This window comes from Astatotilapia calliptera, chromosome 3 (genome assembly GCF_900246225.1).
Source record: "Astatotilapia calliptera chromosome 3, fAstCal1.2, whole genome shotgun sequence".
NCBI classification, from domain to species: domain Eukaryota; kingdom Metazoa; phylum Chordata; class Actinopteri; order Cichliformes; family Cichlidae; genus Astatotilapia; species Astatotilapia calliptera.
In genome coordinates, this window is record NC_039304.1 from 27,911,597 (window position 1) to 27,934,357 (window position 22,761).

The 22,761-nt window shown below is 43.1% G+C and overlaps 2 protein-coding genes across 4 annotated transcripts; one reads left to right on the forward strand and one right to left on the reverse strand.

The window, feature by feature from the left end:
* Positions 1-549: 549 nt before the first annotated feature.
* tox4b (TOX high mobility group box family member 4 b) lies at positions 550-16,227 on the forward strand. 3 transcript variants are annotated; one of them, XM_026162664.1, is made up of 9 exons: positions 550-696; positions 5,121-5,189; positions 8,823-9,110; positions 9,196-9,456; positions 9,557-9,877; positions 9,960-10,040; positions 12,669-13,331; positions 13,434-13,588; positions 14,983-16,227. In XM_026162664.1, exons 1-9 carry the CDS (start codon positions 691-693, stop codon positions 15,038-15,040), a joined length of 1,902 nt encoding a protein of 633 aa, XP_026018449.1. In that variant the 5' UTR covers positions 550-690; the 3' UTR covers positions 15,041-16,227. The 3 variants fall into 3 exon arrangements, with proteins under 3 accessions (XP_026018449.1, XP_026018447.1, XP_026018448.1); XM_026162662.1 differs by lacking the exon at positions 550-696 and adding an exon at positions 1,884-3,346; XM_026162663.1 differs by lacking the exon at positions 550-696 and adding an exon at positions 3,395-3,530.
* Positions 16,228-18,384: 2,157 nt separating this feature from the next.
* On the reverse strand, positions 18,385-20,235 carry LOC113012919 (zinc finger BED domain-containing protein 1-like). Its single transcript, XM_026153368.1, has 3 exons — positions 19,824-20,235; positions 19,020-19,639; positions 18,385-18,932 (listed from the first exon to the last, which is right to left on the reverse strand). Exons 1-3 carry the CDS (start codon positions 20,179-20,181, stop codon positions 18,537-18,539), a joined length of 1,374 nt encoding a protein of 457 aa, XP_026009153.1. The 5' UTR covers positions 20,182-20,235; the 3' UTR covers positions 18,385-18,536.
* Positions 20,236-22,761: the final 2,526 nt, after the last annotated feature.

Genomic DNA, 22,761 nt, shown 5'->3' on the forward strand with positions numbered 1-22,761 from the left:
AACCTTCAGCTGATGCATGTACTGTTAACTGAAGATTCATTAAGTTGTCAAGAGGCCATTATTAGGAAAGGAAATGGGGAAAAGGCTGAGCTATTCCAAATTACACCAGAACTAACTTAAATTCAGTGACAACAGGATTTATGGAGTGATGAATCCAAATGTAAAATTTGTGGTTCAAATTGTCAAAATGTACAGAAGAACTCAGGAGAGAGGCCCATTGGTCTACAGCACAGGTGTTGAACTCCAGGCCTCAAGGGCCGGTCTCCTGCAGGTTTTAAATGTGTCTTTGATCCAATCCAAGAAACCTTGTCTAGGAGTTCAGGCTGTACTGAAGAATAAAGACAAATATTGACTTTCAAGCTCATTAAAATGATACAAACACTGTTTTTGCCTTATAAACTACTTTTCCGTGACCCAATTTCGTTTTTTAAACGAATAAAAAAACATAGCTCCTTTTTAGAACTTCCTTTTAATTGCTTTTCTGTTATCAATGCTATAAATTTCTACGTCTTATTTTGAAAGCCAAGCTTCCAACTTGTGCTTGCTGAGGTCACGTGATTCTGCACGTACAATCCGGAAGCCGGTGCCATGTTGTGATATTTGAGGAAATCCCTTCTGGGTGAAGTTCCCTGGCAAAAGTGGGATTAAAAACAAACAAACAAACACAGTTAAACAGGTTTCGGGGTGAGCATGGAGGTAAGAGTGGCTGGTGTTAACAAAATAAACTGCTGCGCACGCACACAAGATGACAAAATATAGCACGCGCAGTCTGGCTGTCAGACATCATTGGCGGCCTGCTGTACGCGCTGACCTCACTGATCATTGTTCCTCTGTTCACGGACTTCACGTTAACTTCTGCTAACATGTTCAGCCTCGTTTTAACCCAGCTGTCTGTCCGAGCAGGCGGACCTGAGGCAGTCTCAGTGTTAGTGAACTTTAATCGGTTTAAACAACAAAAAATATGCCGCTCGTTTATCCAGGAAGGAGCCACAGGATAGAGCAGTTAAATCAGCTGAAGGAGACTGTTAAACGCCAACAAACAGTCTAACATCCCCATCCAGTAAGAACCAGCCTAATGTGGGGTGTTAGTCCATGTCAGACAGGAAACTTTATGTTAAAGGACTTAATCTAGATAACATACGAGTGCTAACCGGGTTAATTGATGCCGAACAGCAGTAGCAGCCAGCTTCCCTTTAAACCTTTCAAAATAAAGGAGACATTACTGCAGCATAATATTAATTCTCTACAATCTAGACATGTTATATCAGGTGTATTAAACATAAGGGCCGGGAACCATAATCAGCCCGACAAAGACTCCAGTCCAGGCCACTGGAATGCTGTGGAGAATTTGAAGGAGAGAATAGATTTGAAACTTTCAGTGATATTCTCACAAGTTTTCTAGCTTTTCCTATTGATATTCATGCTACACCAAATAATTACCCAAGAGATAAACAATTAAATGACATAAAAGTTTTTTTTTCAATATCTACTGTAGAAATATTCTGTTTTAGGAAAAAAGAAGTCATTAAAAATACTATACTGTTTGGGCAATTAGCTACCAGAAGTTGTTCTGTTATTGTGCACATTTATCACATAGAAAAACTATAACATATTCTTGCACTTGCACTTGTTTTTCTTATATTTAGATATGCCAAAGATTAAATGTGAAGTTAAACATCTTGCTGTTCTGGCCCACTTAAGATCAGAATTGGCTTTATGTGGCCCATGATGTCAAATTAGTTTGACATCCTTGTCTTAGATACCATAAGCAAAAAAAGCATACTTTAAAATGAAGGTAAACGTGATGCACGGAGCACTGTATAGTTAGTAGTACTGTAGTACTGTGTAAACGTTTTCAGCCATGCTTCATTTTTTTATAGTTGACCTTTCAAAATAAGATGTAGTTACTGTTTGCCATAGAAATGTTTTTATGTATAGGGTTTTCGATTTGTAAGGGGAGGTAAATCAAAAACCTGGAACAAGCCAGTCGAATTCCAGTGCCTGTACTGTATTAGGAAGTCAGGAGTGGTAGAGAAGTATGTGAGGGCGGTGCAGAATGTGTTTGAGGACAGTGAGACATTATTAAGGTGCAAGTCTCTTGATACTCGCAAGGGTGATGGACAGGCTGACAGATGAGGTCAGGCAGGAGGTGGTAGTCTGTCCCAGACAACGTGATCTATGTTGAGAGTAGGGAGCAGGTGGAGGAGCAGGCGGCTGTATGATCTGTTGAGAAGGTGAACGCAAATCCGTAGGTGCGAGGCAGAATACATGTGTGGGAAAAGTCATTTGCAAAGACTAGAGGTAGTGAAGGGGTGAAGTGCAGGCGTTTTTGTTACCTGGGGGCAAACTTACAAAGCAACAAAGAGAGGTAAAGAAGAGTGCAAGCAGGGTGGAGACAAGTGTGACAGGTGATTTGTAACAGAAGAGGTTGAGCAGTTTGGAAATGTTGAGGGTGATTGATATATTGGATAAAAGATGTTGCCAGGGAGGAGGAAAAAGAGGAAGACCACAGAGACGATCCATGGATGTTGTAAAAGAGGACATGAAGCTCCAGTAATGATTTTATTCGTCCACGATTATTTTGAAATCCGCTTCGCCCTACATCCGGCTTTGCACCAGTGTAGCTTGACCGCTGCCTGTTTATCCAACCCACGATCTGTTTCTCGGGATCCATTGAGGATCCTGGCCCGAGCCAAAGCGAAGCTTAAAAATCGGGGACTCTGTGTGTTTCCCTTGGCTGTCAGACACCTTGACACGACCGCGGTCGGTTTGCCGTTTAAACGGTCACTGAGACGTCGGAGGAGTAACAGGCAGGTAGACAGACAAACGAGCACCGGGCTGTCTGGCGGAGGGGGGCTGAAATGTGAGCGCCTCTGCAGGCTTGCGTCAAAGCCAGCTAACGCTAAACCGTGATAGGACAAAGTCAGCGAGAAAGACGGTTAAACGGCCACGTTACCTCGTCAGAGAGCCGGCCAGCTCACGGGCCGGGCTATTTTTGGCACGCGCACACACACATGCTCAGTTTAGCTGGCTGCCAGCCACGGCTGTCACTGTCGGCGGGTTTTTAAAGGAGAACCCGGGCTAACGGCGGAGCTGGTCGGTAACCAGCCTATCCGTCAATCGCACGCTGACAAGGGGCGGAAAAATCAGGGGAAAGGAGATCCGGTTAATAGCCTGACGTCGTATCGCAGCGAAGAAGGGGGGCCTCACAGCTCACACATGAGGCCCAGCTGAAAGGATGGATCTGAATTTTTACTCGGATTTAACGGACGGTACCGGGCAGCACGACGGGGATCCGGAGTTCCTGGATCCGCAGTCTTTCAATGGGTTCGACTCCGACAACAAGGTGACTGAACAGCCGCTCCGTGCATGCTTATTCGAGTACTGGACCCTTGAGTAATGGAGTATTTCCGTTTTAGAGAGAGTTATAGTTTCAGCTTAGGTTAGAAACCTTTAACCTATCTGTGCGACTAAAAATCATCCTTAAAACAAATCGATAAAGACTCATGTTGGACTTAAGGAGCCAACATGTGAGTGTATGCTCCTCTCCTGTGTTGAAATAAGGCTGTTTGAAACCATATCTTCTGTTTAACCCTCTGATCTCCAGTGATGGTTTATTTGTTTTTTGTGCCTACCTGTTTCAGCTTCAGTCAATTACTTTTGACCTTGTGTACAAAGGTAATTGCCCTCTTTGTCAAATCATGAATTAACAGTGATTAATCACATTTTTTTAGAAGGCAGAGTTCAGTTTCAGTAACCACACCCAGCCCTGATTACTGCAGGGCTGATGAATGAAGACACCACTTCAGTAGAAGCTGTCTGACATAGTAAAGGAGGCTAAAAGATCCCAGAAAGCAACACATGCCACGATCTAAAGAAGCAAATGAGAAACAAAGTCATTGACATCTATCAATCTGGAAAACTGTTACCCTGCCATTTCTAAAGCTTTGGGACTGTCTGAACCACGGTGAGAGCCATTATCCACAAACGAAGAAACCTTGGATCAGTGGTGAACCTGTCCAGGAGTGTCCGACCTACCAAAACTACTCGAAGAGCACGTAAGCAACTCACTTGCCTCTATTAAGGCCAGAGTCAGTGATTCAACAGTAAGAAAGAGACTGGATGAAAATAGCATCCATGGGAGGAGAGGTCAAGGAGCAAACCACCACTGACCAAGAAGAACACAAAATCTCGTCTTACATTTACCAAATAACATCTTGGTGATCCCCAAGAATTTATGCAAATATTCTGTGGACTGATGAGATAGAAGCTGAATTTGGAAGGTTTAGGTCCCATTACATCTACAAAAAACTAACACAGCATTAAAAAGAACATCACACATGGTGGTGATAGTGTGATGGTCTCCGGTTGCTTTACCTCTTCAGGACTTGGACGACTAACCATAAAGGAGAACGTCCGACCATCAGTTCATGTCCGGAAGCTCAAGAGCGCTCAGTTTGTGCAGCAGGACAACGATCAAAAACACACCAGCAAGGCCAAAAACCAGAATGAAGGTTTTGAAGTGGTCTGTTCAAAGTCCGGACTTGAACCAGATTGAGACATTTTGGCCTGACCTTAGACAGACTGTTCATGCTCAAAAACTCACCAATGCGACTGAATCAAAACAATTCTGGTAAGAAGAGGGGGCCAAAACTCCTCCAGTGACGTGAAAGACTTGTTGCAGTTGTTGCTGCTAGGAGTGGCACAAACAGTTATTAGGTTTAGGGGGCAGTTACTTCCCCACAGGGCAGATGGGTTTGAATAACTTCTTTCTCTTAATAAATGAAGTCGTCATTTAAAAACCGCATTTTGGATTTGCCTCTGGCACCACAGGAAGTCCTGTTTTTACCTGCACAAACATATTTACTCTTACTAAAGTCAAATGCATCTCAGAGTGTCAATTGCAGATTTTTCAATATATTCAAACTAGCTCTTCTTTACTAACCAGGTGTAAAGAGGCAGCCTCCTCTGTGACTCTCAGTTTAAGCTAGATTTGCTGGTAAATGTGTGTTTTATGGTGTGCCCCTGTTGGCGGTGCGTTTAGGTAGCTCTTTGTGTTGCTGTGATGATGGTGTCGCCCCTCCTCCCTTACTGTTACACTCTCTTCCCCTGCGTTTCAGTTCCCTGGAGGCAGCGACAACTACCTGACGATTCCTGGTTCCGGCCACCCCTTCCTCTCCTCTTCAGAGGTAAGCCTTTATACTTGAGACACGAGCATCGGTCTGTTTCTGCAGAGGTCCCACCTCTCAGCAGATCCTGCCAGAGTTAAAGGCATTAGAAGTCTCTAAGAGTGCTAAAGAGGACAAAAATAAGGAATGCATAGATAAAATTTTGTGTCACTTCTTCATATATTTTATAGATACACAGGCTTTTTCCTGGCTCAGATAGGGCATCTGTGGACATATGCATATTTGGTCCATATGTAGTTGAGGCAAACAGTCTTTGTTGCTTTAGTTAAGTGAAATTTGGCCTCTGTTCTGTTATTTTTGGCCATTTTATTGACAGAACTGGGTTTAAGCTGATTTAAATTAAACTCTGTCCCCCTAAAAAATACTGTCTAAAAATGTATCTGCTGAAGACTTGATTTTTCTTTAGTAGAAACCAATTTTTTTTAAAAATATGGTATTAAACTGCCAGTGCATAGTATTTTAAGTGATAGGCTTTAATGACATTATAAAGGCATGTAAAAGAAAAACCGACCACTGTAAAAGTCACTGAAAAGCTCTTTCTTATCTCACCACCTGCTGCACAGTTTACCTTCCTGTTTTTTATTTTGGCGATAGGTCACCTAGAAAGATTGTAAAAGACCAAGTCTTACTTTTGGACTCTGATGATTAACGGTTCAAAAATAATCCTTGTTTATCTTCTACTGCCCTTTGAAACGAGCTGTTTCAGTTCCTCCCACCTTTAAGCCAGCTTCTTTCTGATTGGCTACCTCCTGCAAATGTGAGGTTTGAACGGTAGGTGGGTGGGGCTTGAGCGTAGTAGATGACTATATATTAGGGCCATCCCCTTTTTTTAATGTCATAAAGATCCAGGAGTATAAATATTTAGTCCTATTTGGATACTTGCACATATTCAAAGGTCATTTGGTAGCTGCATTTAATGTGAGCATCCAGCATTTGTAAGACTGTTTATCAACAGAAGCTGCACTGTACAGTAGGGAAGCAGAGCTGCTGTTCCACATGGTAAAAGGTCTTTTGGAAACCCTTGTCATTGATTTTGCATCAGTTTAATCAAATGTTTTGGGTATTTTTGCTAATTATATATGTATATATTTAAGTTTGAAAAATGTGTGGAGACCTGAAGAGATTTAATATCCAATAATTCAAGAAAATTTTCAAACGTTCTCAAAGACTGCACACTTTGCCATCAGTTAGAATTTTTCCACAGGGCACACTGTAAAATCTCTTATCCAGATGTTTCAAAGAGACTGTTAAGAAAACATCTGGAGAACATTGATAAGCGACTGTAAGTGACCCTGTGAGTTTTTCAGACGTTTATAGTCTGTTTATTTTTGAGAAAACGGGCACTTAGCTTTGAGAGTTATTTGTAGCGCAAGCTGGGGCTGGACAAGTTTACAGGGAGGGTTTGATCCAGCACGGAGCTAAAGTCCTCTTTGCACTTGATGGTCTGGCTCAACTTCACACCAGTTGGTTTTTTGTCTTTGAAGATAGATCCCTTTTTTTGTAAAAAAATAAACAACTCACTATTATTGGCTTTCCCAAAAAGCTGAGCCGGTACTAAAAGGTGAGGTTTGACATGTGCGTTGCAGGAGTGGTCTTAAAAAAAGCTCAGAAGAGCCTCAATGGAAAGCTGTAGGAGAGTGCCATAATGCAAAGATGCCAAAGAGCCGTTCAGCAGCCAAACCAGGTGCAAAATCAAGCGGCATCAGAGAAACTGTAACAGGGCATAAATAATCAGAAATAACTCTACCCTTTACTGCCATTCATCAGATATATTATTGGGACAAAGATTGAGTGTAGAGAAATGTCCATTTAACTTTAGAGAGTCATCATTGTTCCAGCAGACAGGCTGCCTGAGAAAGTTTTATACTACCCAAAATAAAAAGGAGGAGGAACTAAAGTTAATACTGAGAAAAATGACACAAGAAGCTGTCGAACACTCTATTTAAAAACGATTAAAATAAGATATTTCTGCTGATGAATACACTGAGCTGGGTTATAGTGCTGCTGCTTTAAATAATAGATGGCTTATGTTGAAATCTGCTGTGCTGTAGGGGAACAGGCTGTGTTGTGTTGTGTTGTGTGCATGTTTGAGTTGTTCATTTTGAGATGGTATATTTTTATAGAGCAGGAAGAAAGGCATCCTTTCCATATCCTTCTCTGTTCTCTGGTTTTCACGATGATTACAATGATTAATACAGCACCTCTGTGACAGTAAGCTTAAGGTGACAGTGATGCTCTCTGTGAGGAGGTTTTGATACCGTAAGCAAGTAAATTTAACTTGAGCCTTTACGACAGAGCACAAATGAAGCTCAACTTGATAGCAGTTTACAATCTTGCCACGTTAAGTAGCAGCAGTTTTCTAGCATTTACTTAAACCATCAATCTTCTGCTGCACAGAAACCCAGACCTCCCTCTCCTGCCCATCTCCTCCAGCTCTGGGGCTCAGTGCTTAGACACCAGGCCAGCTGAGACATGTAATCTCTCCAGAATGTTACGGGGCATTTTGAGGTGCCTTTGGAGGAAGTTTGTTTCCCCCCCCTGCATCTCAGGAACTTCATTCATGTCCCAGAGCTCGTGGTCACAGGTGAGGGTGGGAGCATAGATGGACTGGTGAATCGCCTGTGCACCGCTCCATTCTCCTGCTCATGAAGAAGACCCTGAAACTTTCTCCACTTGGATCAACAACTTGTCCCAGACTCAGAGTGGACACTGCACCCTTTCTGGTTCCACTCTCCTGGAGACAGGCTGGATTAATTTAAACCACGTTCATGTCATTTCAACCTGCTGTCCACCTGAGCCTGTGGGATGTGAACTGTTTATAAAAAGGCTTTAAGTGTCACACCCCACCGCCTCAAATCCAGGCACCTTTTTGATAATTCTGTCCTGTAGAAAACAGGCTTTTTATCGAGAATGAGTCATGAGACACTATTTAAAAAGCTGCAAAACTGACTCATCTAGCGTGTGAGTCAAACGATGGGGGCTTTCAGTGATGCAGCTGCAGACACATGATGAATATGGACGTTTAGTTTGAGGCCAGTCAGAGTTTAAGTGACATCTTTTCGCTGCTGCTCTCCCGTCAGGATAGACGGGAACCTAAAAGCTGAAGCAGGCTGCACTTTGTGGAACAGTCATTATGTAAATGTGCAAGCAGCTGCTTAGCTGACTATGGCATCATCAGGTAAAACATCTCAACAAGCACCTGGTTTTAGCCGGTTTTAAATCTGCTTTAACAGTTTCTATGCTAAAGCTGTGAGTTTTTTGTTTATTAAAGGGAAAAACCCTGATTGAACTGAGCTTTACTCCTTCTGATAGGTTAACTGAACAAAGATCAGCTGCCTCTGTTGGTTTTCCACTCCAGCTATTAGCAAGTTCTTGTCAAGGAGCTTCCTGTTCCCAGGCCTGAACAATCCATCATCGTCAGAACTTGTAAATGGAAAACACAGTATGAAATCAGTGTCAGAGAAAACTTTGGTAGGGGTGGGGGCTCGGGGAGGCTTAGAAGTGATAAAAGTTTGGAGTTGGTTTAGTGTGATCTTCACAACATATGAGAGTTTATTCACCAAGTGTCGGAGTGATGTTAGATCCTAACTACTACTTCTTCTTCCTCTCCTCTGTCTTCCCCGTGCTCACCAGACGTTCCACACTCCCAGCCTTGGCGATGAGGAATTCGAGATCCCTCCCATCTCTCTGGACCCGGACTCTGCCCTCTCCGTGTCAGATGTCGTGTCCCATTTCGGGGAGCTGTCAGAAACTGGACCCTCGGACAGCGTGGTGGTACCTGGGAACGCCGTCGTTGAAGGTGACGACCCCTCGTTCGCGTCCACTTTTGTTAGTGCGGCCTCTCAGGGACTGGAGCACCTGACTCTTGGAGTCATGACCCAGTCAGGAGGGAATACTTTGTTAGGGTCGTCACTGGGAATGGTAAGGAATACGTGACATTTTAACCTTTACCCACCTTCAGTCTCCTCTTTAAGTAACGCCCCTTTTCTCCTCCTCCCTATCCCAGGATCTCGGTCATCCCATTGGCTCTCAGTTCAGCAGCTCGTCCCCGGTAACCATCGACGTCCCTCTAGGTGACATGGGCCAGGGTTTACTGGGGTCCAATCAGCTCACCACTATAGACCAATCAGAGCTCAGTGCTCAACTGGGGCTCGGCTTGGGCGGCGGGAACATACTTCAGCGGCCGCAGTCGCCCGAAAACCCGCTGTCGGCCACAGCCTCGCCCACCAGCTCGCTCCAGGATGATGACATGGACGACTTCAGAAGGGTGAGTCTTAAATATAACCAGCGTCTGGCACTCATCTGTTTGAAAATGCATCTCATTTATTTACTCCAACGTGTCCTTTTGCCTCCTCATCTTCCATCAGAGCGTCCTAGTCGAATCTCCGGTCTCTCTGGCCGTCTCCCCTGGAGTCATCTCCCTCGATCCCTCCCCGTCTGAATCCCCGCTGTCTGCGCCGACCTCCAGCGTCTCCTCTGCTACGGGAAGGAAAGGAGGAGCAGGAGGGGGGAAGAAGGGGAAGAAGAAGAAGGATCCCAACGAGCCCCAGAAACCTGTGTCGGCCTATGCTCTGTTCTTCAGGGACACACAGGCAGCTATTAAGGGACAAAACCCCAACGCGACTTTCGGAGAGGTCTCCAAGATCGTGGCGTCCATGTGGGACAGTCTGGGGGAGGAGCAGAAACAAGTAAGAGGGTTTCTTTGGTTCCTTCAAGGTTTTTAAGATTGTAAATGTGCTTGTGTAGTCATTTAATATTTATCATTTTTAGGTTTACAAGAGGAAAAACGAAGCAGCAAAGAAGGATTACTTGAAAGCGCTGGCAGAGTACAGAGCCAGTCTCATTTCTCAGGTGAGTCAAATCTTGATAGTTTGAAGCAGACAAACCACAGGTATGCTAGCATGATGTCCTGATCACACAGGGTTTAACTCTTTAATTGTTCCCTCATAAAGACGACATTTGACGACTGTTTTCTACACCTCAGTGTATATCAGTGAGGGGTTAGGGATGACAGGATGAATTTACTATTGCTTACTCAGTATCAGCACCCATGACTTTAATGTGGCACCACAGATGCATAAAGTTTGCAGAGACTGGACTAGATGAGTCCTGATGCAGCTGCATTCATAAACTGTGCAGGTGCTGTGCACAGGCATGCATTTCTACTAATAATTGACAAGAAGCAGACCTCTCAGTGTTCTGCACATACACCTAAAATATTTTAGATAAGAAAAATCTCAAAGGCACCAACACCAGACCAGTTCAGACTAATACTGTAACTTTCAGCTGTATCCATGTGGATGAGTTGTAACATCTTTCACTCATTATGCAGTTGTTATGAGGACATGTGGTTCAATAACTCATATCTGGATTTTATTAAAAGGAAATGGTTACACGTGATGCAATACGATGAGAAACTTAAACCATGAAGAGTTTCTGTATATAAGAAGATGTGCTCTGTGCTCAGGTGTGGTGGCAGTGGGGAGTGACTGCGGTGATTCAATGATCAGTCTGCATAGCTCTGACCTTCAGTCCAACTTTTCTACAGATATTATGTACCATGTTCACTGCCCCAGAAAGGAAGTGAAGAGCCAGCTGCTGCCATGTTACTGCAGTGTGTGTCTGCCTGAACATGAAAGGTGGCTGATATATTGCACCTGGCTCGTGTTCTTTGTCGTTGCAGCCTTTTTTCCTTTTTCCAAGTGTTATTGGTAAAACGGCGTTGCTGGCTCTTTATGTTAAGATTATCTATAATAAAGACTATTTTATTTACTAAAAACCACCTCTCTGTTTTCCTTTCATTCTGTTCTGGACTCATTTGTTACTGGTCCCCTCACTCGCATGCCTAGACCCCTTCGGGGGGAACGTAACAATGTGGGGGCTCGTCTGGGATCTGAATGGAAGGAACAGCAATTGAGTTTTAGTGAGTTGTTTGCCGGTGGCTTGTTTAGTTGTATTATATCTGCTGCGCTCTCTCTCCAGTTAGCAAAGGGGAGTGTCTAGCTGAGCGTAAGCTCCTCCTTCAGGCACTCATTTTTTATTTTGCCTTTTTTAATTTCGGAGTAATCCTGGGTGGGGATTAGTTCCCTGTCGAGGGTAGGCTTGTCGGTGCTTTGTGCACTTAATGCTTAGCCTTTAAAGTTGCCTCGAGCCTGGTACACTCCAGAAGCTAAGCAGGCTAAGATTTTAGTAGGCAGGTCTGAGGAGAGGGTCGATGTTAATTTTATTTATTGGTTAACCCTGTGGCCACACATATTTCCCACCTGTTTTTGATTTGTGTATTGGAGGTGGTTCTTCTTTGTTGTTATTATTAGCCTCAGGTAGTTTTAGTTTTAATGGCTACCTTTGATATTGCCGTGTAGGCCACCTGGGTTGGCTGGCAGACTTGTTTACTTAGCCTGATAGTGCGAAGGACACTGTCTCCGCTGAACTCTGGACACACACACACACACACACACTTACACTGACAAGCACTCACTCATCCCCCTCCCTTTCCAACGCCTTCGATGCTTGTGCCCTACCGGGGAAGATAGCAGTCAACTGGACCAGCGCAGATGCTGCAGGACCGGATGCGCTGTCTACACCGGCTCTCTCTTACCCTTTACCCGCCCCTGTTGCTTGTCTTGTGTTTCTATGGCGTATTGATAGTCATGTGCTTTTGTGCTGAGGTGTTTTTTCTGTTATCAAACTGTTCTCCCACCAGGAGCTCAGTCTGAGTGGAGTTTTTTTTCTCCTCCTCTTACCTCATGTAGTGTATTTTCGTTGTTTTTCCTATCAGCCTACCTTTCTGACATGTCTCCCCAATGTGATGTTTGTGTAAAGTTGGTCAGAAGGTTCCTTTGTGAGTGCGCATGCGCCATTAGCGTGCTGCCTGCTGTAACCCCTAATTTCCCTCGGGATGAATAAAGTATTCTGATTCTGATTCAAGGAAAATCCTTCGCTTGTCCAGCTGGACGCCTGTAGGAAGAGGGATCTGCATGAGGTGGCATCATTTTATGGCATTTGTGTCTCCACAGCTCTGCGTAAGGCTGAGCTGAAGGCTGCTCTTGTGTCTGGCTTGGTGGAGAAAGGGATGGTGGCCCTGCCAGTGTCTGCCAGTCTACCTGAGCATGGTGTAACGTCTCAGCCTGTTCTGCAGGTGCCAGCTCAAGGTGTAGCTACATCAGTTGCTGCTCTCACCACGAGAGCTGAAGTTGAAGTTCTATGATTTAAATCGTGTAAACCTTGAGCACTGAGTACACACTGATGATTTATCAAAGAGCTTTGCCTACCATGAGAATGGTTTTCTTACAGTTTAAAAATGTCTCGTCTCATCGAGAAACAGTTTCTATCCTGATGCTTTGGAACTCCAGCTGTAAATCTGGTAGTTCTGATGTTCTGCATCGTAAAGTTTAGGATACATTCTGCTGTCCTGGTGCGGACACACCAGAGCAACACAAATATCCACCTAAACGTTTCTCTTCTTCTTCCTCTCTTCAGGCACCTATTGAGGTCATGGAAACCACACCATCACCCCCACCTTCAGCCCCAGCTCCTGTGGTCACAGCCATGCCTACGCCCATCCCCGCCCCGACCCCGCCCACCCGGCCAACTAGGTCGCAGCACTACAACCCAGAGGAGAACACCATCACCAACATCTGTACCTCCAACATCATCCTGGACCTGCCTCAGGTCACCACCCGGTCCCGCACCGGGGCCATCAAACCGCAGCCTCCACCAGCGAGCACTGCCCTCAACACTGCCCCCGTCACCAAAATCATCATCAAGCAGACACCGCTACCCTCCGGCGGCATGTCAGCTACGGTGACGACCGCCTCCTCGCCCCGCCAGCCTCCGCCGCTGCAGCAGATGCAGAGCACCCCTCCTCCACCCCGGCTGCAGCAAATGGTGCACGCCCAGGCGCCCCCGCCTCTCCAGGCCAAACCGCGTGGTGGAGGAGGGGCGGCGGCAGCCACCACTGCTCCGCCGCCGCTTAAGGTAGTGCCTTCAGCACGCCAGTCAGATTCAAGCGCCTCGATCATTGTGACGTCAACGGGGGAAACCCCCACGACAGTGTCTGCCACCACCTCTGCTCTGGCGGTGGAGGTTGGACACACGGGTGAGGTGACGGGAGGAGAGGAAGTGGCTGAAGGCGAGGAAGGGGTGAGCCGCTGAACTTCGAACACGTCGAACATTTACCGTTAAGTGTTTGGATGAATACACATTCACATAAATTTCGGTGTTTCTTTTTGTCCGCCCTCTCAGATGGAGGTGGAGGTTAATGTTGCTCCTGGCCCGAGTGTGACTCCCACCGCCAACCCGAACATTTGCGTGCGCGCCGGCTGCACAAACCCCGCCGTGGAGAGCAAAGACTGGGACAAAGAGTACTGTAGCAACGAGTGTGTCGCCACACACTGCAGGTGCGTACAGACGGACCTAAACTCGACTCCTGGAGTGTGCGTCAGTACTTTAAATGTTTCCACAGCGTGCTCTGCTTCACTTCCAGAGGTTTGTGAAGTACTTTAGGTGGTCGTAAAGATGCTGTTTAACAAAGAAACACAGAGTCAAAGCATAGTGACTCTGAGATCGGTTGGAAAAGACGGTTAATAATCCACAGGTTCACCTACTGAAACCTTCAGTTTTACTTCCTCTAGATTAGAGTCTTATTGGTGTGTAAGTGATGGCTAAAATTAGCAATATATCAGTATAATATATTTGATATTTATAATGGCTGTGTAACAAACCCACCACAGACCCGACCACGTTTCAACGCTTTTCAGCACTCTTTTATTAGTTTTCTTCTACAGCACTCAGTCACAGCTTTTTAGTTGCACCTACACATACACAACAACAACCACAGGATTCACAGGACTCTAGCTCATTGTCTTTTAAGTCGGCGAGGTGCGATTGTAGGTGCCTCTCAGATGCATCCACCTCCCTCGCAGCCGTGCTGCAGACCACGCCCCACCACAGGCTGGTTAGATGAAAATTCAACAAAGCTAAATAAGAGACGAGAGAAACACTTAGACTGTATCGGATCGCCAGATGTCAAAGTTGGTTTAAAAAAACATGAAAATAAAATCTTGATCGTCTGCTCAACTCGTGCATAAAAATTCACCAAAACACAGAAATTTAAACATTTGACCAAGATTCCTGTTTGAAAGACCAACATGGCACTGTATGACATAAAGATGCCCCACCCTCAAATATTTCAGGTACAAAAATGTTCAGTTTTCAGCTCTGAGAACATATTTAGTTTTAAAATCAAAGAACTTCATGGTGCTCTTTGATTAAAGTTACAGTTTAAAAAGCAAGAAAGAAATTAAAAAAAATAATTTTGTCAAAGACTAAAACAATTGCCTGGGTGTTTCCATTGTGTTTCTTTAAATACCCGATGAAGGCTGGTATCAGAGGCAGGGGTGGATCTACAGGGGGCAATGGGGGGGCCCTTTATGTCCTCTCAATAGTTGAAAAACTAATTGCTTGTTCGTCCAAAAGCCTCTTATAGTCTGTTTTGTTTTTTTTAGAAGAGATGATGATACAATGTAACATTTTCTAGTTCTGATCACAGGTATACCAACCATTTATTTATGTATTTATTTATTTAGTGTGTTCTCACAACAAGCTCTTGAAATAAACTTTTGGTTTGCATTGTGTAGTTTTGACAGAAAAGTATAGAGACAAGCTTCCGAACAAATTATTGGAATGTGAACAGTATGGATCTTTGTCTTCAAACCCCTAAAATTGGATTACAAGTGCATCTTACTCAGACCTGCTTGAACCTAATGTTTTCATCATCCTCTCTTCTCCACAGAGACGTTTTCATGGCCTGGTGCGCTATCCGAGGGCAGAACTCCACCACGGTAACATAGGACCGGGACACACCTGAGGGGAGGAGTGATGCTCGGAGACGGAAAAGGATGAGAATACCACATGAAATGCAAACGGACAGAGAAAAGACTGAATAATAGACTCAGGTATTGGCACATAATGGTTTGTTTTATCGTGCTCATGTCATCTTGTGGACACACAAAAAGAAAGAAAGGAAAAAAAAGAAGTCCCTGTGTTGTACCTCCCACAAGAAGCTTCTCTAGCAGAATAAAACAAACTCTTGAGTCATCTGCGAATACCACGATCGCGTGGACGGCGAAGAAACCACAGAGGCTCGGCTCTGCTGCTCCAGACATTTCCTGCTCTCGATCATTGATTGTGAATTTAAAACACAGACTTGATAAAAAGTAACGTTTTATACAGGCTTATGGTGTTTTTAATTGTTTTGAAAAGATGGGGAGAAAAGAAAATCATCACAGACGTATTCAGTTTATTCATTTCAGAAAAATGAATCTTTAAGTGTGTTTGCTATTCCCTTTACTCGTCACGGTGAGGAGCGATCAATGTGAACGAATTGAGAGTTTTGAGTCGTCTGTTCTTGAGTAAAGTGGGGCTGGTTTTTGGTTTTTTTTGTTGTTGTTTTTTTTAAGGAGAAAGGGGGCTGGGTGGGGGAGCAACACGCAGGCAAAAGCACAAATGGTCTTAAAGCTACTTTGGAGTCGTGAAGAGGTTGAAAGGTCTGAAGCCATTCAGAGACCCGGTGATCTGCTGTCTGCTAAATGCTGTTTGTCACCTTTTACAAGCCGCCTGAGGGGAAAAGAAACAAACAAGGTTACTTCCAACTTAAATAAGGTGCTAAGATTCAGGAAAAGTATCTCTGTCTGTCGTTCTCTCTTCCTGCTGGAAGGCCCTGTGTCCTGAGAGCTTTTTAAATGTGTGCTGGGTTTTTCTTAATGAGGTAAAAATTTCTGTTTGAGGAAAGAGAAACAAAAATAAGAGAGATGTGTATCGCAGCAAAATAACACACCAGCTCTGACAAACACTACTTACTGTAAAGGGAAATTGGTGTTAAAGCTTTATTTTTTAACCGGGACATTGTTTCAGGTGAAACGGAAGAATGATGGCTGCTTCCAAAAAACAACGCTTCCCAGTGTGATGAGATCCTGCAGCGCAGATGTACTGGAAATGTTTTTAATCATGAAATAAAAATATTTTATGTTTCAGTACACTCCTGGTGACAGTTTGGCCTCACGTTTTACGGCTGTAGTAACAAGAATACAGACTTTTATTTTCTGTTTATGATTTTTCTTCTCATGTAACAAGGTTAGATTTGCTGCTGAATGTCTGACTTTGTTGTTGTTTTTATATTAATTTAAAGAAAAAGTTTGTGCGCCGTTCAGGAAATATAAGTAAATAAATACACAGACTGTATGACACAAAAAATAACAAAGCTAGATGCTACGGCATCAAGGCCTTGGACTCATTTTTACAACTTTTTAATAGGAAAAAAAAAGAGGAATTTTAATTAAAAAATGTTTGACATTTGTGAAATTGTAATTTTTCCTTTATTCATTTTTTTTTTTTTTTTTTTTTTAAACATTTGTTTTGGTTTTTATTGCCTTTTGAATCAAGTCTCCAGATGCAGACGTTTGGTTTCCTGGTATTTCAAGACATTAATGCAATGAAGCAGGCGCCTTGAGGCAACTGCTGTTGTGATTTGTGTGTACACTAGTGCAGAAAAGAAACTTGACTGTTGGACAACTGTTCCATGTTCTGATTATTTGAGCGATGTCATCATTTTCTGTTTCACAAATATGTGGAAGCCACAGGTTAAAAGGTTAAATGATGTTTATCGTCTCACACAGCGTGCTCTTTGGAAACTTTTTCAGCGCAGCAGTTTGAGAAAATATCATAAGCTGTCTGGATATCACCGGTGAGTGTGTGAGTCAGCGGTGTGAGCAGGGATTCCTTCAATTATGTCACGAACGCGGAGCTCGGATTATGAATGACTGGGAAGCATTACGCTCAATGGATGCCATAGGGCTTTGGAGTTGTCACACCGCAATGCATTGTGGGAGAGTGGCACCATTTTAGCAGGCCACGAATCAAAACAAACACACTGTTGGAAAGAAGACCGCTACGAACCATACTTAAAAGCAGCTCAAAAGAAAAAGGACTTTATAGAGCCAGATTGCGTCCAGATGCAAAGAGACGGTACTTGCAAAAAATAGCCTGCTTTGGAAATGTGGACCCGTATGAAACACGGCAGTGGAGTAGAAACCCTGAAGAACAACCGGTATTGACTGAGCCTGATATATTCTCGTACCTCGTCTGTGGAGTCAGCGCATACACGGCGCACCAGTTTATAAATCTCTGTAGGCGCACATGCAATTCACCAATGGTTGGGTACAAGATTTGGCTATTTTTAGACCACGTTGTGAGTACGCCGTCATTCAAACAAAGGTAAGTCAGCTCGAGTACAGCGAGTAAAATGCGTTTGATTTCCCTCCAAACATTCAGATTAGTGCGAGCATAAATTCATTCATGAGGGGAAATTACAGTGAGAACATGTTGAGGCTCTGTTAGATGGATAACATAGAGTTCAGTGCATTGATGTGACAATGTCCTGAAGGATTTTGTCATTCTCTCTATGGTTAAAGATATTGCACTAATTAATTCATATTTATTTTAAATAAATCCTAATTGCACATCTTGCTTCCATATTTGTGTGCTGTGTCACTAAAAATACATTGTTTTAGTTTTTTACATTGATTAATGACCTGCAGAATCTGTGATTCATAATTGTCACTTAAAGTCAAACTTTATGCTCCCTCTTGAAAGTGATTACATCCTTGCATTACATACTTTAGATTCGTTTTTGCTGGCAGGTTTAAAAAAACAAGACAAAAACAAAACAGGCAGATTTAGAATATAACATGCAGCGTTCTATAGATGGATACTAGGGCTGCACGATATTAGGAAAACCTGCGATGTGCGATAACTGTGATCAATACTGCGATAACGATATGACTTGCGATAAAATAAATAGCAAAAAAAAAACAAAAAACAAATACATAATTTCTGTTTTACTGCACAGTTTTATTTAATGAAAGCTGCTGTATTAGCAGTGTAACAACAAAGTGCAGTCAAACATTGAAACATTGCCCCCATAAAAAAATTTCTGAGGCTTGAATTCTGAAAGACATCCTTCCCGGTCTCTATAATTAGTTTTAAATAAACATAACTTAAATTATACTGCAAATTATCTCTATGCAGTTGTTCATCATTTTACCACTCACCAAGTAGTTATGATGCAAGTCAAAACTGGAGTGGAAACTTTACTAGATTAAACTATAGGTAAGAACCTGTTTGCTGTGGAAACACACCAAAGAACAATTGTCTACCTTTGTGGTCGTACTGGCCAAGACTAATATTATCAACAATTAAGAACAATGTAGGTAGTGTATTTTTGTAATTTTTTGAAAAAAAAAAAAAGGTTTCTCTATCTTGCATTCATCCTTCCTGAGTGAATGTTTTTTATGGCAAGTTCTTGTTAAGGAAAACCAACATGTTTACTCTCCAAGGTTTTAAACATGTGCGCTGACATGTTACTATGTTTCCTGATGTACTAAAAAGTCTCTCTGAAGGTGAGCTACTTGCAGGTATGCAGAGATACTTCCTTGCAAGCTTGCTTAGCTGTGGGAATGTCATTTTGTGGAGTTTCCACCATGCCAAGGGGTCTTCCTCACTGTCTATGGCCGTGGATAGCAAGTAGCTGTTAAGCTCAGCTTCAACAGCTTGTGAGAGATGCATAAAAGAGGAGGTAGGGATTGGAGCTGCCTTGAAGAAACTGCCCAGGGACTTTTTTGCCTTCTTCAGGGGACGACTGGGTGGATCATCTGTCTGGGCCTCTGGTTCAGCGGAGCTTCTCTCCTGGAACAGAAAGCAGATTATAAGAAAAGTAAACATTTTGGACTAAATATGAATTGAAAGGTTTTATATATAAGCATGCATGAATACCTTCTGTGCCACTGCTTCCATTTCTGACATCACTCTGGTCTTGATGTCTGAGACTCGATCAGTGCTGGTGTAGCTGACTTTAAATCTGGGATCCATGAAGCACGCCATGTCCATAAGTTCCTGGGTAGCTGGATTTTCATATTTAGTAATCAGGTACTCGAGGATTTTCTTCTTAATTGATTTTGTCAAATCACTGTCTTCTTCCTTCTCTGCAAGCACCGACGTCTTCATCAGATGAAGGACTGGTTTTACATATGAAACACTAACGTAGCTCTCACCAGACAGGGCATCTGTAAAGTCTTGCAGGGGGTGTAATGCCTGGTTGACAGACTCCAGTACCTCAAGATCCTGCCAAGTAGGAATCAAGTGTCTTGATTTCTTGTCTGCTGAGATGACATCAGAAATGGCCCGCTGCTGCTCCAGGACTCTCTCAATCATCTTCTGCCTGGAACCCCACCTGGTTGGGCATTCTGTGATGAGTGTGTGCTCTGGGAGGTTAAGCTTCTGCTGTGCTTTTTTCAGAGCCATCTTTGCTTTCCAGCTGTGGCAAAAATGTCCAACTAACTTTTTGCAAAGTCCAATGGCTCGGGCAATGCGGGCATCATCTTTGATAGAATTTTCTGGAGAAATAAGAGGAAACAAAAAAACTGTCATGTTTAAAACCTTTTTTTTAAAAAAAAAAACTAATTGAAATTTATAACTAAAGTTGTCTAAAAAGGTAACATTATCCTTATCAATATCAATTTGATAATAATGTATAGCACATTTTCATTGCTAAAAAGATCTGCCTTGAATAAAACTTACCGATTGCAAGGTGCAGCCTGTGTCCAAAACACTGAAGTCTGACCCAGTTGTTTAGCTCCGTGGCTCTCACAACATTGGCACCGTTGTCTGTGGTGATGCACACTTGTCGATCTTCTTTAAGATCCCAGCTGGCTAACACCTCACGTAATACATGGGCTATATTTTCACTAGTGTGGGAGTCTGGAAAATACACAGTCTCTAGACACCGTGTTTTCAGTTCAAAGTCTTCGGTGAGGAAGTGCACTGTGAAACTCATATATGGTTCCGTTGTACGACTTGACCATAGGTCTGTAGTGCTTGCGTAGTTTTCAGCTTGGCTCAGTTCAAACATGACGGTCTTGCGGCATGTTTCATACATTTGTGGAATGGCGACATGTGAAAAGTAGTTTCGTGAGGGGATGCGGTATCTGTGGTCCACTTTATGTATCAGACTGGTGAAGCCCTCTCTGCTAACTGTATTTATAGGCATCATGTCTTTAGCCAAAAAATGTGTAATGGCCTCTGTTATTTCTTTGTACCGCTTCGACGTTTTCTCATAAGGAATTCCACTTGAAAAACTCTGATACAGAGACGGCTGTTGGACTGCTGCGCTCTTTGTCTTAACATTAGCAACCTTTGTTTGGCTAGCCCTATCTTTCTGGAACTCTTCAAACAGTTCTCTGTGGTTATATTGAAGATGATGGTGGAGATTAGTCGTGTTTCCTCTGGTGGTTGCCACGAGTGTTCGGCAAGTTTTGCAGAGTACCTGTGTTTGGAGAACGTCGTCTTTATCAAATCCAAAGTACCTCCAAATAAGTGAGGTACTATTTTTTTTTTATTTATTTTTTTTTTTTTGTTTTTTTTTTTTTTTTTAGCCACGAGTTCAGTAGCATTCTCGTCACGCGTCTCGCTCTCAGCCATTACAACTCTGACTCGTTGCTGCAGCGTTGTTCGCGCCCGACCTGCGTAGGAGGCGGGCCTCTAATCCATTTGATTGGTTAATGCCGTGAAGGGCTCTATTCGACTGGTCAAATGTGTAAATGGATTTCTTTGATTGGTAAATTCTTTACAGCACGTGTGTAAACATTTTAAGGTACCCAATTATCGCAGTTTACGCCGTCTTTTGCGATGGGCCCATCGCGCAGGCTGATATCGCGATGACAATAAATTTTCGATTTATCGTGCAGCCCTAATGGATACATAAAAAGATTAAAAATTACATGTATGTGGCAACTTTCTAAACACTTTGTTACATTTATGATAAATGGATTTGAAAGTAGATCAAATACATTTGTGTCGGTCTTGGCTCATTAAAGTTGTTGTCTTAAATTAACTTTGTGTGTTTCAGGTCCTGCACTCTCAAAGACTGAATGAACCAGCATTGCGGGCATGGGTCATAGTGAGCATCACAGGGAAGGTTGAACTGCACCTGTATGGCCGGAGTCGTGGAGACCTGCAGTCGTGTCGCTGCTCTTCTGTTTAATGTAGAAGCAACAGTGTTGATCCGTGGCACAAGGACTGTTACAGATGAACCTGCATACTGGGTTTTGCTGGGTGATATGACCAAGATACAGCCAGAGGTTGGCCATAAGATAGACTTCTCCTCTTCAGCTGCCCAAAAAAAGGCTCTCAATCAAAACGTAAACAGACCATCTGTAGTGACAGGTAAAAGAAGCCGTCCTCAAAACAGAAAAATTCCACTTGCTACTGTGCAGGAGTTGGATCAACTGATGGGAAAATATTTCTCCAAGCATAGTTCTGTTCTGAATAACCCATAATGTTGTATTTAGGGGGGCATGTAAATAATTTGTATTTACTAAATATGTACTTACTAAGTACCACTGTTCAAAAAGTTGAATAAAGAAACTAATGTTTTTTTATTATCAAAAGCACTTTGTAGAACATCACATCAGTTACAATGTAGAATCCATGTTGTTTATAGTTTACAAATGACAAAATGTTCACATAAAATCATGACAGCATTTAAATAATATCATCTGCTACTAGCATTTTGTCATTTACTGTCTCTTTTGAAAACGTATCACTACATATACAGCACAAGACCTTTAAGAGTATTTAACGAGAGCATTTTCCCCTGGTTTTACTACCACACTGGGGAACATGTTCACCAAAACGCAGTTGGAGCCCAGTCACGATGTGTTTCATCCATTTCACAGGCTGGTTTGCCGGTGTTCCAGATCTACTGGCGTTTAGATCAACTGGCGTTGGTCGAACAGATGTGTGGCAGTCTTGCGTTTCAGGAGCTGCTACCGACAAACCAGCAAAAAAACGCCAATTGTGTCATCTGTGACACTTGTGAGGTTGTCTCAAACACACTCCGTCAGTCTTGATGCTGTTGAACAACAAAATGTTTAAAAATGTGGCGAGTTTACCTGGTGATATCCTCATGCGCGACGCGATCGCGAAAACAGCAAACAAGTAACACCACGCCGATGTTGTTCACAGGACAGCAAGAGTAAACGAGCGGGAGACTCTTGTCATCATTATCGTTCTCCTGGCACGGTTTGTTTCTCCGGTTTCAGCGTTTTTGCTTCACAACTACAGCGAGCTGTTTACTTTGTGCACTAACATGGACTCGAGTCAACCAGCGCCACCTCTGGCCAAGTGCCACAGCCTACAGCCAGATCAACCTGTGACACACATCTGCAGCACGTTTGAATTCGTGTCATGCACATTTGTACCTTTCAATTGTGTCTGTTTGTGCGTCATGCAAATAAACCTTTGAAATGAATGAGATGATATCATATATTCCTTATTGGCCTACATTTGTACAAAATTCCAAATTATATACACAAAGTCATAGAAATCACCACTCCAATTGGTCATCATGATTTTAATATTCTCTTTTTCCATAACAATGAAATACACCTTGGACAAATATGACACATTAATATTTCATTAGTGTTGTCACATCACATCCTGTAAGCATCGTCTGCCT